Raw genomic sequence first — 12,161 nt, 5'->3', positions numbered from 1 at the left:
TGTTTTAGAATATCCATATCCACATCACATGGCCACTTACAGTTGGGTTTTTGAAGTTATTATTTTAATGCCAACATTAACTGATACATGCAAACTCTCAAATCGTTAAAACAGTGTGATCCAAACAGGCTGCTTTCACAGCCGCTGTTTCTTGGGGTTTTATATGAATACTGAAATAGAAATGTTCCCGTCTTCAAGGTTGAAAGCATATTATAGGCGTATTTGAGGCTGCTGGGAGTCTTGGATGTGCTAATGAGGGTGGAAAAGCCCTTTCACCCCCACTAGGAGACTCAGCCCAGGACAGAGGCTCATTGTATTATGAGAGGTGTCATGGAAGCTGTCTCTCAATGAAGCACCATTCGGCAAAACTGTAGGAAATGCATCTAGGAGAAACTACAATATTGGGAAGGGCAGTGTTTCTCAATGCTGCTCTGAAGATGTGAAATGGTCCTGATTTTTCCTTGGAACTTTTTTCTGTTGGCTTATGAAAAGGCTGAATATTGAGAGGAATTTAAGAGCAGAGGACCATTCTCCTACTGACTAGTCAGGGTTTCTATTCCTGCACAAACATCATGACCAAGAAGCAAGTTGGGGAGGAAAGGGTTTATTCAACTTACATTTCCATACTGCTGTTGATCACCAAAGGATGCAGGACTGGAACTCAAGCAGGTCAGAAAGCAGGAGCTGATGCAGAAGCCATGGAGGGATGTTCTTTACTGGCTTGCTTCCCCTGGCTTGCTCAGCCTACTTTCTTATAGAATCCAAGACTACCAGCCCAGAGATGGTCCCACCCACAAAGGGCCTCTCCCCCTTGATCACTAATTGAGGAAATGCCCCACAGCTGGATCTCATGGGAGCATTTCCCAAACTTAAGCTACTTTTTCTCTGTGATAACTCCAGCTGTGTCAAGTTGACACAAAGCTAGCCAGTACACCTACATCTTCAGTCATCCTGGAGTGTGTTAGGATGGACTGAAGCACATGGGAATCAACCTGCCATGTGCAGGGAAGATGGTTGCTGGCTGGGAGGGTGGTGAGAGACCCAGGCCAGAGAGCACCCATAGGCTAGCTACAAGGCCATCCCTGATGCCTGCCTTACATCCCATATGTTCAAGAACACTTCCCTATCTCCCTGGACCTAGCCAGCAGCTTCCAGATACCTCTTGGACTATCCCCAGGATGTAAACCATTTTCCAGGTAGTTTTTTGATGTGATGCCTGACTATCTTTGACTCCAACTCTGAACAAGGAGGCATTGAGATAAGAGTACTTCATTTAAATACTCCCTTGGTTCCCTACTCCTCCAGCATCCCTAGACTCTGTCTTTAATTCTCCTGTGTACAGCCCCTATAATCTGGGAGCATCCACTTCAGTCACAGACTCAACCCAAAAATCTCATCCTCCATACAGGGCCTGATCCAAGTCAGAAAAAGTGCGGAGTATAAACCGAGCTGAGGACTCTCACTGAATTCAACAAGACATTGGAGTGAACTGCCAGAACCCTTCCTGCTTGCCTACTGAAGCCCCTAAAATATTCTTCAGGCTTTATCAGACTAACAGGCATCAAAAGGAGTAATTTTCTGAGGCATGAGATGGGACAATATAAAAAAGAACATTAAGGAGAAATTTCTTATTCCAAAATGAAAGGGAAAAAGATCATTTAGCATCCCTGTTGGTGTTATCTATTCATGGGAAACAGCACATTTAATCCAGTGCAGGATGGAGGGGGGCTTTGAAGTCCTCACCTTGGGGTCACCTTCATGTAGTAACTCATCAGCCTCCCCCCACCCCCCGGCCATCTGTGACAGGGGTGATGGAGAGCAGATGATACAAACGAGACACACTTCAGAGGATTCCGTGGGATGCAGAGGGAATGGAGGACACGGAACACAAAGGAGACAGCCCGGGCCTACACAGAGGGAGGGAGTACTGTGCACTAGTACTGCTGCCTTTGCTGGTTCCTGCCTCCTTCCCATGGTTTTGTTGTAGATTGTACAGATCTGGTCTCTTGGGTCAGGAACTGTGACTCCTCCTGGTTCCGTTACTTTTGCACCCCTGTAACCAAATACCTACAACAAGGAGAGCGCTGCTTTTGCTCCTTGTTCTGAAATGTCAGCACATCACAAGAGGAAGGGAATGGCGAAACAGAGCCATCCTTAGTTGTCAGGAAAGGACAAAGGAAATGTCCAGAGTGAAATACAGTCCCAAGGATACCCTCCTAGTAACCTCTTCTTCCAACTAGGCCCCACAATCTGAGCTTTCACCACCTCCTAATGATATGCCCATATAATAAACCCATTAAGGGATTAATTCATTCATTAGGTCAAGAGTCCTATGGAGCCATATGGCAATGATCCCTAGAAATGGCCTCATCGATACGATACACCAGAGGTATGCTTCATGGATTCCCCCATGTGTTTCTCAGCCAAGTGAGGGTGACAGTCAAAATCAGCCATCACCATCATATCACCATCTCCCCTGAAATTCTACCAGTCCGTCAGTGCTGGTTCCCAATCCTGGAAAAAGACAGGACTCCTGAGTATGGCCTGTGGTGAGAGGACATATCTTAAGAGTACCCAGTTCCCAGTGCAGGCTAGAAGGTTCCATTTGTGGCCTCTCTGCCTCCCTAGATAAACCAAGGTAGAGGAGGGTGGAGTTCTACTAGAAAAGCTGTCTCCCTTGGAGTTTACTTTCCTAGAACTGAAAGGGCTAGGCTACACTGGCTTCTCAGATGCTTAACATAGAAACATCAGGGTTCGGGGCTCTGATTCCTTGGGGTTCCTGTTTCTTCCTTTTTCCTCGTCTGCCACTCTAACCCTGATTTCGAACTGCTCTGCTGCCTTCCTTCACTGTCCTTTCTCCTTCTTTTCATCTATCTCAATCTTTAGCTTTAATTTCATCGAGGCACTATTCTTTGCACAGCTCTATCTAACCCAGGACTTAGAAGAAAAAAAAATGTTTTCAATTGCACTTTTTTCTATATTGAAAAAGTAAGTGAAATTTTATTCAAATAAATATAAGCAGACACTCTAACCTATCCATCAAAAATTTGTAAGCCTAACTAGGTGTAATTATGTAAACAAAAATGTTCTTTCTTCCCATTTTCAAATGTAGTCCACCCTACTTGCCTGAAGGTTCTTCATCCATGAATCCACCCAACTGAGGAATTGCTCCCATATTGAATATGAGTAGCCCTTTCCTTTTTTTGGTTGTTAGTTCTAAGCAATACAGCTGAGCAATTATTTAAAGAACTTACATTGCATTGGGTATTATATGTAAGCTGGAGTTGATTTAAAGTTCACAGGAGAATATGCATATGTTATGTGCAAATGTAATGCCATTTTATAGAAGAGACTAAAGCATGTGCAGATTTTAAACTCAGATTGGTTCCTGGAGCCTATCCTGTAAACAATGACAGACAACTGGATTCAACCGATGATTAGACCTATTTGGGTTCTTCTGGTTGTGTCTGATAACCTTGATGTGTAATGTATGTCAAAACTATGTTCTTTGAGTCTTTGGGCTAATAATTGTTGGCCCCAAAACATCTTTCTCTCCTTTCAGAAGGAGATTTTAAAGGGCTGTTTGGTGATGCATTGTAGATTTAATTTTAAGTGTTGCTTCTCTCTGTGTGTTCTTTTTTCCCCCATTAGATTTGTGACAAAGAGTGGCATTACTATGTCATCAATGTGGAGTTCCCTGTGGTCACCCTGTACATGGATGGAGCAACATATGAACCATACCTGGTGACCAATGACTGGCCCATTCATCCATCTCACATAGCCATGCAACTTACTGTCGGCGCCTGTTGGCAAGGTAACCTTGAGTAGAGCCCTCTTTCAACTCTGTGTGCTGTCCATGGGAGAGATTGATAGAGGAAAAAAAAAGGAAGAATGGGTAACATAAAAGCTAGCCAAAAAAAGTCACTAGCCCTTTACTAAGAAAACAGTACTTATAAATGTAAGCATTGATCAAGACACCAGCCCTAAGTAATAATGGAGCACCTAGCTTGAGAATGGGTTTTTCTTTTACATCAACTGAGACAAATTCATGGTTGCCTCTGAGTTGCCAAGGTCATTTATTATTTTGGAATCTTAACTGATTCCAATCTGTAGCTGCATGTAGGAAGGGTGGAATGCAGAATCTTTGACTGAAATTGTCCCTCAAGGTTGCTTAGAAACCAAGGATCTCATTATCACTCAAATGTCTGAGCCCCTGGCATCTACATGACCAGAGCTATGCGAAGCAAATTGTCTACAGGCCATGAGGTCATCGCAGCCACTCTCGGGGTATGCTCAGCACTCAGTCCTGAGCCTTGCTTCAACCCTGTCCCTCACCTCTTAAGACAGAGGCCCTTGGTTGACATCACCCATAAAGAAGTCTGTTTCTTCCACTCTTCCTTAATCATGCCTCTCTTCTGACCCCCAAATTCAACCCCATTTCCATTTCGGAAACAGGCAAAGGGGTTTTCAGAGCACACAGCCTTGTGTCTCACTCAGCTCAGATGGAGTCCGTTTCTTCTTCTCTAAGTACTGAGGGTTCTTTAAAGCCCAGTGAGGGTGAATAGCAGGTAAGGAGGATGCTCTCAAGTAGGCATATCAGACTCTGAGGTAAGACCCAGCCTTGCACTGATGGATCCTATGAAGGCTTGCAAGATTTGTAACTTCAGCCATTCACCACAGGACCCTGAGGAGAGAGGCATACTTAATGAAGCCAGCTCTTAGTATTTACAAAAAATTGGTTCCCATATTTCACATGGGCATTAAAGGTTTGCCCAAGATGATGATGTTGTTCTTGCATATAACCCCATGCACAGACTCCAATATACCTTAAATCTTCTCAATTATCTATAGCCCATAATGCAATATAAATACCATGCAAATATTTGTTATACCATTGTTTAGTAATGTTAAACGTCTGTTTAGTAATTTTTTTAAGTCTGTAAATGTGAAGTGCAATACACAACTTTTAAAGACATATTCTTGAGCCACCTGAAAAATACACAAGTGTCAGAGACCAATAGTATAATAATCTGTTCTCTGTGGATCAGTTGACCCAGGAGTGACTTGGGAGATACACAAGTCCCTGTGTGCTGGGTACAGAGTGATTCAGGGCAGCTTCAAGGGACAAAATATGGAAAGAGGAGCATGCAGTTAACACCGTAGCCATGGGAAACAAAAGTCAGGGAGCAGATACAGGTAAGTAAAGAACAAGAATAGCTGTTCCTGTGTGGAGACTACCTACATCACGTATGACATGTCTTACCCAAGGGTTTAAGCCCTGTTAACATTTTTACAGGACTTGGGCATGCGAATCTTGTCAGAATTATAGATTTCCCCAGGTTACCAGGAGAAGACTGTGCCTTATGGCAGGGACCCATGTGAGAGAGAGAGAGAGAGAGAGAGAGAGAGAGAGAGAGAGAGAGAGAGAGAGAGAACGAGAACTTTGAGGTTGAAAACATTAACCATTGGACTCAGCTATGGTGAAGTGGGGACCTTGGTGTGACTCAGTGCCCCAGCAGATACCAACAGAGGTATTCTGACCACACTCTGGAGAAACTCTATGAGAAAAGACACTTGGAGGTACATCCTACTACAGACTTTACCATGATTCCTTCCTGGTTGCCCTCTGAGATCACATCAGGGGTCTTGTCACTCTAATCTTCAACCAGCCTCTTCTTAGGCAAGTCAATTACAGCTATTGCTTTCTATTATATGCTTGCCACCCGGGATGGGGAAGCAGTCCCACCAAATCAAAAGTGACTCTGTAAATAATTGAGATGATGCCTGGATCATTTGGAATAGGCTGGTGTCACGCTGTGACAGCATGCTCTAATTCTCAGTTAATTAGTGCTTGTATCTTGGTATTCTTTATCAAGCTCTTGTCTGCTTCAGCATCAGCGTAGGACCCAGGCAAGTACAGCAGCCACCGAGAAGTTGGTCTATATGAATGCCGGTCCAGCAAGCTTTTTACTTTCTATAGCCTCGTCGTTGCAAAACACAAAAACTGCCTTCCTCTTATGAATGGCTGTATACTTCTCCAAGAAGCAGCGAAAAGGGAGCAGCCTTGGAGTCAGAAAACCTTGAGTATGAGTTCCATCCCAGCCTCACCCCTTGCTGGCTATATTTACACAAAATCCTAACTCCTCTGTGTCCCACAGGATCTTTCGGAGCTATTTGCTTTTTCTTTTCTTCCTAGTTTTCGCATATGAGAGAAGATAGGACAGTTGTTTGTGTCTGCCTCATTTTTCTTAGCATGATCTCCAGTTCTCTCCATTTTCCTGAGAATAGCATGATGTCATTCCTCAATGTCGTAAATAATACTCCACTCTGTGTGTGTGTGTGTGTGTGTGTGTGTGTGTGTGTGTGTGTGTGCATTCCTTATATAGTTTATCTGTTAGTGGGCACTTGGATAAATTCTGTATGTTAATTATTATAAGTGGTGCTAAAATAAACATAGATTTGCACATTTGTGCACTGATGTCAGTTTCTCCAGATATATATGTGTCAGAGTAGTGCATCCTAATTACAGAGTTTAAATTGCTTTTTCCTGAAGATTAATGTTACTGAGCAATTTTCATACATTCACCAGTCATTTGTAGTGTTTCTTTTGAGTAGTATCTCTTCAGATCATTTGATAATTTTTGATGAAATTATTTGTTCTTTTGAGTTCTTTATGTATTCTGGATATTGATCTCCTGTCCGATGGCTAGCAAAGGTTGTCTCTTCATTGTCGGGTTTTTTGTTTGGTTGGTTGTTTGGTTGGCTGGGTTTTGGTAGTGGTGGTGATGGAGGTGGTGGTGGTGGCGGTGGTAGTGTTGGATTGGTTTGGTTTGGCTTGGCTTGGTTTGGTTTGGTTTGGTTTTTTGTTTGGTTGGTTGGGTTTTGGTGGTGGTGGTGGCAGTGGCGGTGGTGGCGTCAGCCAGCGGTGGTGGCAGCAGCGGCGGCAGTGGCGGCAGCAGCAGCAGCAGCTGGGTTTTTTTTTTGTTGGTTTTTTTTTTTTGGTTGGTTGCTTGGGTTTTTTTTCCCCTTGGCTGCACAGAAGCTGTTTAATATGATATAATCCCATTTGTCAGTTCTGGCTTTTCTTTGCTGGGCTAGCTGACTCATTTTCAGGAAATCATTGCCTGTGCCAATATCTTGAATATTTGTTATGTTTTCTTCTAGAAGCGTGAAACTTTTGAGCCTTTGATTCATTTTTGTTGATTTTTTTTTTAATGCAGAAAGATCAATAGTGGAGACTCCAGGTTGCATTTACTCCCTGAAGATGTCTTATTTCCTTAGCACTGTTTGTGGGGAAGGCTGGTCCTCCTCAATTCATGCTCTTGCCATCTGTGCTGGGATAGGTGGCAATAGGTGGCTGAATTTATCTCTGGGGCCTGTGTCCTCTTCCCTTTTGTCCATGTGTCTGGTTCCATACCAATTTTGTGCCGTTTTGATCCCACATCTGATATGATTTGAAACCAAGTATCATGACAATGCCAGGATGATGCCAGGAGCATCTTTGTGCTCCTAAGTTTCTCATCTCTAAGTTATCAAGTAAGAATAAAGCCTGCCTCTTGAGGCTCCATGGGGAACATGTGTACATGGCATGTTTTGTGTGAATGGATGTGTCACCTTAACATATCTTCCCGTCTTCCTCCATCTTCCTTTTCTTTTCTTTCATCTAAATCTGACACAATAGGAAATCTACCAGAGACAGGCATACTCTAACACTGTGACCCCAAGTCTCCTAAGGATCTCTCCATTCTCTTACTTCCCTCACTTCCCCTAGGACCAGCCCTTATACACAGACTCTGCCTTCCCAAGACCCATGCATAAGTCCAAAAGAAGGCTGAAGAACAGTTTATCAGGAGAATTTGTGGAATACAGGGATAGAAACGCATTCATGAAGTTTGAGGGAACATGGAGAATACTTGAGTACTTTCCCTATGAGAAATGACAACACATCTCTAGAATACCGAATGAATTAGACCACACAAAGAAGGGATGAGAGTAGAAGGCATGAGCATGCTCAGTTCTCCCCTAGTACTGTAGTGTACATGGCCTGGGAAGGATGGAGGAGAGGATGAAGAAAGAAGTTGAAATTAAGTCTCAGGACACTTTACTGCCGTGTCAAGGAATTTGGATTTCTATGAATTCCTACGTTCTTCTGGGAGCCACGTTTCTGTCTGCATAGGACATATCTAAAGCTTTTCCAATGAGATGCAGTGCTGTGAAATTAATGGCCTGTGGAGCAGGCCTCATCTCCATAGTTCTCATCCTCTGCTGTCTGCTTGCCTACATAGCACAAAGCTCTGCATATGCCCCCTCTAATTGCCTTGGGCTTGCAAACCCGGGGAGCTTTGCTGGTGCTTCTAAGTTTGGCTAGGGAACTTGTTCTCATTTGTGAAATCTCTGGTTGGGTTTGGACAAAGTGAATAGAAAAGGACTGGATAGACTCTGCGTGTCCGTTTCTCCTGGGAGCTGGAAACAGCGCCATCGCTGGTCTGTGTTCTGCAGACCCAATTAGCCTCCAGTGTCCTGTTAGTGAATTTGAAAGCCATGCAATCAGTGGGACTTCATTTTCACTGGGATTTTTTAAAGTAATTAAAAAAATGAGACTTCATTTACACTTAAGAAACGTTGCCAGTGAGGCCTAGTCCTCACAGCATCACATAATTGCAAGGAAGCCTTTGGGTCCTCTATTTACATTAACAAATTCCAAAAAGCATGGTCCTAGCTCTGGCAAGGGGCCCCTGGCTGTGTCACCTTATGATGCGTAGCATCACAAGGGTAAAAGGATGTGCAAGCATAAAAGGTGATGTGGTAAAACTCCAACCCAAAGCACCACAAGCGACCAGTTTTATGATTATCTGCTAGATATCAGATTTTAAATGTCCAGCTACCTGTCAGCATTGCCCCTCTGGGAACCAAGCTTCTAACCTATGAACCCAGGGATGAGAAATCCAAAGGACAGCAGGGCACAACATGGTAGATCACTTAAAGACTAAGTTAACTCCTTTTCCTTAGATTTTTTTACTTGTAAGAATAAAACTTTGAGCCAATTGAGGTCAAGTCCACAGACTATGAAAAATCTGACAGCCGCACCCTGGTCATCTACAGCCACACCCTGGACATCTACAGCCACACCCTGACTATCCAGGTCCTGTAGGCTGCTTGTGCAGGGAGGCAAGTCAGATGGCTGCCAATTCATAACAGTGTCTTAAAGAGTCTTGAGGTTTCTAGAAGATTCTACAGGGTGCAGCAGGCCAGGTCATCTATCCTATGCTATACTGTCTCTGACTTCCCCCTTTGTGAGTTTGGCATCTGGGGTGGCCGGTGATCTTTTTTCATTAGGTGGCTGCATGTGTGAAGAGCTATAGAGGCACACTCAAGCATGCATCACCCTGCTCCATATCTGATTCCCCATTCTCTTTGATGTGTTTCAGCCACACCTGTGGCTTTCTTCTTTGTAACCACTAACCCCGTCTCTGCCAAGATGTTCTCCTCCAGTGCAGGGCATCCTGGCCTTTCTAGAATATACAATCCTGATCCCCCATTCCTAAGGATGCTACTGATCTGGGATAGGAAGACCCCTCCTATTCCACCCTGGACCCTATCCTTGCTGCGTCCTATCCTCCACTTAACAAAACAATGGGAGACAAAGAAGAATTTTTTTTTCTAAAAATGGAGGCTGAATGGGGACAGATACAAGACCTTCACTGGCGCTTTGAAGTGAAGACAAAGAAAAGAATGGCCTCCAAGGGATCAAAAGGCAGACATAGCCCAAGGGCTGTAAGCAATGGCTTATGAGCCTCACATGCCCCTGGAGCCCCATGCAGCCCTGAGATTTGTCAGACATTTTCAGGTCTTCCCCCACCCCTTGCTAGAGTCTAGAATCACTGCAGACAATTGGACTACATCCCTCCAGTTAATGAGCTTGGTCTAATTTAATACAAATTTCTGTTAATAAAGTCTGTTCAAGTTATTCGGCATCCCTCGGGTCTCCAATTCTGAAAAAAAGAGAGAAGGCGCACACTAGCATAGACTGCTTTCTATCCAGCATAGACTGCTTTCTATCCAGCATAGACTGCTTTCTATCCAGCATAGACTGCTTTCTATCCAGCATAGACTGCTTTCTATCCAGGCAGCGTTCCTTCCCTAAGGAATCTGCATGGAGCTTCATTCTCACAGATGCCCCTTCTACAAAGAGGCCAAGGTCAGATTTAGGAAGCAGCACAAACCACCCCGACTCCTAGCCCCCATGTGTTCGTTGCTGGCATGCACGATGCATTGTGCTGAGCACCTTAGGAGGGCTCTGCTATAGACAGCTCAACAACATGTAGCCTGCCATAACCCACCCCTTACTCTGTATCTGGCCAGGGGCAACATAGCACCTGGCCCTGAATATGGAGAAGTGCTACCAGAACTAGATCACCACCGTCAAAGAAGTCTCTAGAGGCTGCTAGAATCTGGGGCAAATCAGTTGCCAGATGTGCCTGACATTATCGCAGAATCCTAATGAGATCCAGCTGAGGCCCAAAGATGATTTCAGAGCCACCGGGCATCAGGCTGTCATAGGAAAAGTCTAGGCTCCAGTGAGTGGAAGAGAACTCTAGACCCTTGCCACCACTGACATTTCTGCCACTCGAGACTCTCAATTTCTTTGTCTGGAGAGTGAAATCAATATTGTGGGTGACACATGAGCAACCTTGTGACTCCATCAATTTAGGTCCTCAGTTTCAGGGGTCTGACTTTTGGTGTCAATACTAAGTCATACGTTTTGTTCTCTATGGCATCATTTAAATGTTTACTGTGAAAGCAAGTGAAGAGTACACTTCAGGTTAAAAAAAAGCTTGATGAGAATGTGTCATGGCCAGCTCTGGTGACAGATCATTTTTCTTTGCAAGTCACCTGCCACTTATAGCTCTGTGAACCCCCTTTGGGGTTATATGCACATAGCTTGAAAGCTGCAGCTTGTGAGGGTCTCTATTACACACTTCACTTAGTCTTTGCATTCCATGGGTGTCTCCATCACTGAAATGAAGGGAAAAAAAAAGAGAGAGAAAGCAAGATTTCAGACAGTCTGGCCATTTGCATTGCTCAAAATTGATAGTTGACCATCCGTGAAATTGCGTTCATTGAGGGGCATCCCCATGCACAAGCCTTGCAAAGAGCAGTGTTCGACTCGAGCAGAAGAAAGTACGGCCTCCTCTCTTCCCCATGTATTTCTTCGACTAAACAGCAGAGGGAAAGATGGAAGGATAGGCAGTAGCTTCCGGAATACCTTTGTAAAAGATGGAGACTTGGACTTGGTGCCTTCACCTTACATAGCTCTTCCACCTTGAGTTTCTCTTACAGCTGTATTTACAGTGAAGAGGCCCCACCTCTCAGAAGACAAAGCTAGGACAATGGGTCATGGATATTCAGCTCTTCATTCACATTAAATTAAATGCTCTGTTTCAGAATAAGACTGGCTGCATCAGATCATGGATGCCAAATACCACTGTCCTCTAGTATCTGTGGGTGCTTGGTGTCCAGATGCCATACAGGCATAAAACATTAGAGGCACTCAACTTCCTCATAGAAAGTGGTAGAGTACTTTGCATAAAAATAACAAATACCTCCCCCATATACTTCAAATTAACTCTGGATTATTTGTAAGACCTAATGTGGTAGAAATGCTCACTGAAGATCCTTACTGCTTGTAGAATACTGATAAGGAAAAGACTTGTCTGTGTTTAGTATTACTTAGATGGTTTCAGTCTGCAGCTGGTTAAGTCAGTGGAAGTCAAACCACAGATTTGGAGGGGCCAACTGTTTGGCTGGTTTTCAAAACAACAGGCTTTCCCAACACTCTTCATCTCAGCCCTGGGAATTGCTCCTGAAGCCAGTGAGTGTCTGCAGAAGCCAGCATAACTGGGTACTCAGTGCCAGCACCATATTTGTCTCAACCTGTGCCCCTCCAGTAAGTCTTCCTTGGACTTTTTCAGCCACATCTAATTAGATGACGTGCAAAGAGAAGGATAGGTCAAGGCCGAGTCTTAGCTTTATTTGGTCCTGGCCACGTGACCTTGGAAAAGTTATCAAACCCTGTCTGTAAACTTCCCTTATAGAAAGAGTTGCCCATGTATCAGGTCACACTCTCAACTCACAAAGACGAAATGGCTTTTTCCATACTC

The 12,161-nt window shown here is 44.1% G+C and overlaps 1 protein-coding gene across 3 annotated transcripts in view; it reads left to right on the top strand.

Moving 5' to 3' along the window:
- The window catches only part of Clstn2 (calsyntenin 2), a 585,486-nt gene that overhangs the window by 542,885 nt on the left and 30,440 nt on the right, over positions 1–12,161 (top strand). For all 3 annotated transcript variants that reach the window (XM_021206691.1, XM_029543014.1, XM_029543015.1), the window contains exon 9: positions 3,652–3,814. In XM_021206691.1, the coding sequence (XP_021062350.1) occupies positions 3,652–3,814 (163 nt within the window). The remainder of the gene's footprint in view (positions 1–3,651; positions 3,815–12,161) is intronic.

The sequence above is a fragment of the Mus pahari genome, chromosome 10 (assembly GCF_900095145.1).
Source record: "Mus pahari chromosome 10, PAHARI_EIJ_v1.1, whole genome shotgun sequence".
Taxonomy (NCBI): domain Eukaryota; kingdom Metazoa; phylum Chordata; class Mammalia; order Rodentia; family Muridae; genus Mus; species Mus pahari.
This window is presented reverse-complemented; position numbering and strand designations above follow the sequence as displayed.